This window comes from Chlorocebus sabaeus, chromosome 5 (assembly GCF_047675955.1).
Source record: "Chlorocebus sabaeus isolate Y175 chromosome 5, mChlSab1.0.hap1, whole genome shotgun sequence".
Lineage (NCBI taxonomy): Eukaryota > Metazoa > Chordata > Mammalia > Primates > Cercopithecidae > Chlorocebus > Chlorocebus sabaeus.
Genome location: NC_132908.1, coordinates 51170055 through 51173852, shown reverse-complemented (window position 1 = coordinate 51173852; position 3798 = coordinate 51170055). Strand labels below are relative to the sequence as shown.

At 64.8% G+C, this 3798-nt stretch overlaps 1 protein-coding gene across 1 annotated transcript; it reads left to right on the top strand.

The window, feature by feature from the left end:
• The first annotated feature begins 328 nt into the window (after positions 1 to 328).
• On the top strand, positions 329 to 3798 carry IRX3 (iroquois homeobox 3). The gene is made up of 4 exons (XM_007993320.3): positions 329 to 1319; positions 1490 to 2606; positions 2789 to 2855; positions 3360 to 3798. The coding sequence occupies exons 1-4, from the start codon at positions 1053 to 1055 to the stop codon at positions 3412 to 3414; spliced, it is 1506 nt and encodes a 501-aa protein (XP_007991511.2). The 5' UTR covers positions 329 to 1052; the 3' UTR covers positions 3415 to 3798.

Below are 3798 nucleotides of genomic sequence, written 5' to 3'. Positions count from 1 at the left end.
CCCGCGCCTCGGCCTGGGGACAGGCTTGGAGGGGCGGGAGGCGGGAGAGGCGAGCTGACCCTGCACTCACCCAGTCCCCGCGCCTCTCGCTCCCCCGCCCGGCGCGGGCAGGAGGGGTCGGGCAGGGACTCGCGGCGCTCCGGCTCCCGCCCTGCCCCGCCCCGCCCTGCGCGCGGAATCCGCGGGGGTGGGCGGCCTCGCCCGTAAGGCGCCCAGGCGATTGGCGACTCGGGGAAGAGACGCGGGGAAAAGTCGAATAAGAGGGCGCGACGTCAGACCCGAGATTTGGGGAAGGGCGAGGGAGGGGGTGGAAGGGCGGGGATGCACACACAGACACGGACACACACCCCCCGCGCGGCACCCTAAGTGTTCACAACTTTTGGCTGCCTTACTTAGCCCAGGGTGCAGAGGCTGGAAAGGTTGGGGGAAGTATCGTGTGAGTAAAGAGAGAGATTTAAAGAATAGAAGTAGTGAGAGAGGAAAAAGTGAAGGGAACGGACCGGAGAGCAAAAGCCATCGTGAGAAAGGGAAAGGGAAGGGGAGAGGAGAAGGGAGAGTTTCATAGCGTCCAGGGCAGTGCAGGAGCCCAAAGGAGCGGAAGCGATCCTGGGGAGAAGAGGAGTGCGGAGAGGGGAGGGGAGAGGAAGGGCGAGGAGGGGGAGTGAAAACTAGAGGAGGGAGAAGGAAGCGAGGCGCGACACTGCTGGGGAGAGGAGGGCAGTGAGGAGCGAGGCGCGGGCAGAGGCAGCTCCGGCGGCCGAGAGGAGGGAGCGCGGCGCAGAGAGGAGGGGCTTGCGCCCCGTAGAAATGTCAATCAGAGCCCGGAGCCCCGGGAATCTCCGCCAATCTGTTCGGACCTGACCTGGCTCCTCGCCGCCGCCGTCGCCGCCGCGGAGCAGATCAATAGGCGAACGCGGAGCACAGCGCAGCGCCGGCGGCAGCGCGGCCCCAAGCCCGGCCCAGCTCCCGATGCGCGCCGGAGCCCGCGGGCGGCGCTGAGCTGGGCGGCCCGGGGGCCGGGCCCCCTCTCCGTCCGTGCCCCGCGGGCCACCATGTCCTTCCCCCAGCTGGGATACCAATACATCCGCCCGCTTTACCCGTCCGAGCGACCGGGGGCCGCTGGCGGCAGCGGCGGCAGCGCGGGGGCCCGGGGCGGCCCGGGTGCCGGAGCCTCAGAGTTGGCCGCCTCGGGGTCCCTGTCCAACGTGCTCTCGTCCGTGTATGGGGCGCCCTACGCCGCGGCCGCGGCGGCCGCCGCCGCCCAAGGCTACGGCGCCTTCCTGCCCTACGCCGCGGAGCTGCCCATCTTCCCACAGCTGGTAAGAGCCCGCGGAGCCAGGGAAGGAGGGGTTGGCGCTGGGGCGCAGGGCGAGCTGAGCGCGCGGGGTTCGGACTAGAGGGGTGCAGGCCAGGAGGGGGGAGGCAGCGACGGCTGGGGCTCACCCGCGCTCCCTCCGCGCGTGTCCCTTCCTTCTCCATGTGCCTACAGGGCGCGCAGTATGAGCTGAAGGACAGCCCCGGGGTGCAGCATCCGGCCGCGGCTGCTGCGTTTCCGCACCCGCATCCCGCCTTCTACCCGTATGGCCAGTATCAATTCGGGGACCCGTCCCGTCCCAAGAACGCCACCAGGGAGAGCACCAGCACGCTCAAGGCCTGGCTCAACGAGCACCGCAAGAACCCCTACCCCACCAAGGGCGAGAAGATCATGCTGGCCATCATCACCAAGATGACCCTCACCCAGGTGTCCACCTGGTTCGCCAATGCGCGCCGGCGCCTCAAGAAGGAGAATAAGATGACTTGGGCGCCTCGCAGCCGCACTGACGAGGAGGGAAATGCTTATGGGAGCGAGCGCGAGGAGGAAGACGAAGAGGAGGACGAGGAGGATGGCAAACGCGAGCTAGAGCTGGAGGAGGAGGAGCTCGGGGGGGAGGAGGAGGACACGGGGGGCGAGGGCCTGGCGGACGACGACGAGGACGAGGAGATCGATTTGGAGAACTTAGACGGCGCGGCCACCGGGCCTGAGCTGTCCCTGGCTGGGGCGGCGCGCAGGGATGGCGACCTCGGCCTGGGACCCATTTCGGACTCCAAAAATAGCGACTCAGAAGACAGCTCTGAGGGCTTGGAGGACCGGCCACTACCGGTCCTGAGTCTGGCTCCAGCGCCACCACCAGTGGCCGTGGCCTCGCCGTCGCCGCCCTCGCCCCCCGTGGGCCTGGACCCCTGCGCTCCCGCACCAGCCCCCGCCTCCGCCCTGCAGAAGCCCAAGATCTGGTCCCTCGCGGAGACTGCCACAAGCCCGGACAACCCGCGCCGCTCGCCTCCCGGCGCGGGGGGGTCTCCACCGGGGGCAGCGGTCGCGCCTCCCGCCCTGCAGCTCTCTCCGGCCGCCGCCGCCGCCGCCGCTCACAGACTGGTCTCAGCGCCGCTGGGCAAGTTCCCGGCTTGGACCAACCGGCCGTTTCCAGGTCCGCCGCCCGGTCCCCGCCCGCACCCGCTCTCCCTGCTGGGCTCGGCCCCTCCGCACCTGCTGGGACTTCCCGGAGCCGCGGGCCACCCGGCTGCCGCTGCCGCCTTCGCTCGGCCCGCGGAGCCCGAAGGCGGAACAGGTGACTGCTGAGCGCTGGGCGCGGAGCGGGGGCGGGCTCTGCGGATAGTGCCGGAGCTGGCCGGGAGGGGCAGGGTCCGGGAGGCGCAGGGCGCGTCCCTCTCGGCTCCTGCTTTCTGCGGCCCTGGGCGCCGGAACCGAGCGCTCTAAAGGCCCTCCTTTTTCTTCCCCCGCTTCCCTTAGATCGCTGTAGTGCCTTGGAAGTGGAGAAAAAGTTACTCAAGACAGCTTTCCAGCCCGTGCCCAGGCGGTAAGACCCCGAGGTTGGGGGGCTGGGGGGACTGACTGGAGGGGAAAGGAGAGAACGTGGAGCACCACGCACGGCCTTTTGCCCGGAAATAGCATGGAACCCTGCTGGGACGCATTTTGTAAAAGGGGACGAAAGTCACTTCTTCGGTCGCCCCTGTAGGCCCTGCGACAGCTCTCCAGGTCCAGCCCAAGCACCCCAGGCGCGGCCGGTGGGTACAGCGCCTGTACCTTCTAGGGGAAGCCTTACGTGGCTGGGCCCACAGGCCACTGGGGCGGGTGGCGACTCTCTGACGCTCACCTCTTTCCAGCCCCAGACCTCGGGTCCTGACGCCTCGTGCCCACTCTACAGTTAAACCCCCAACACACACATCTACAACTGGACATAATTTTACATTGCGACACCTTCCTGACTCTCGGCCCTAACCCAAGTAGGATCTCTCGGCCCTAGGCCGCCTCTGCGCTCCTGAATCTCACCTTTTTTGCTATTACTGTCTCTCTCTTCCAGGCCCCAGAACCATCTGGACGCCGCCCTGGTCTTATCGGCTCTCTCCTCATCCTAGTTCTTTAAAAAACAAAACAAAACAAAACAAAAACTTTTTTTAATCGTTGTAATAATTGTAAAAAAAAATCGCTCTGTATAGTTACAACTTGTAAGCATGTCCGTGTATAAATACCTAAAAGCAAAACTAAAAAAAAAGAAAGAAAAAAGAAATAAAACCAGTCCTCCTCAGCCCTCCCCAAGTCGCTTCTGTGGCACCCCGCATTCGCTGTGAGGTTTGTTTGTTCGGTTGATTTTGGGGGGTGGAGTTTCAGTGAGAATAAACGTGTCTGCCTTTGTGTGTGTGTGTATATATACAGAGAAATGTACATATGTGTGAACCAAATTGTACGAGAAAGTATCTATTTTTGGCTAAATAAATGAGCTGCTGCCACTTTGACTATAA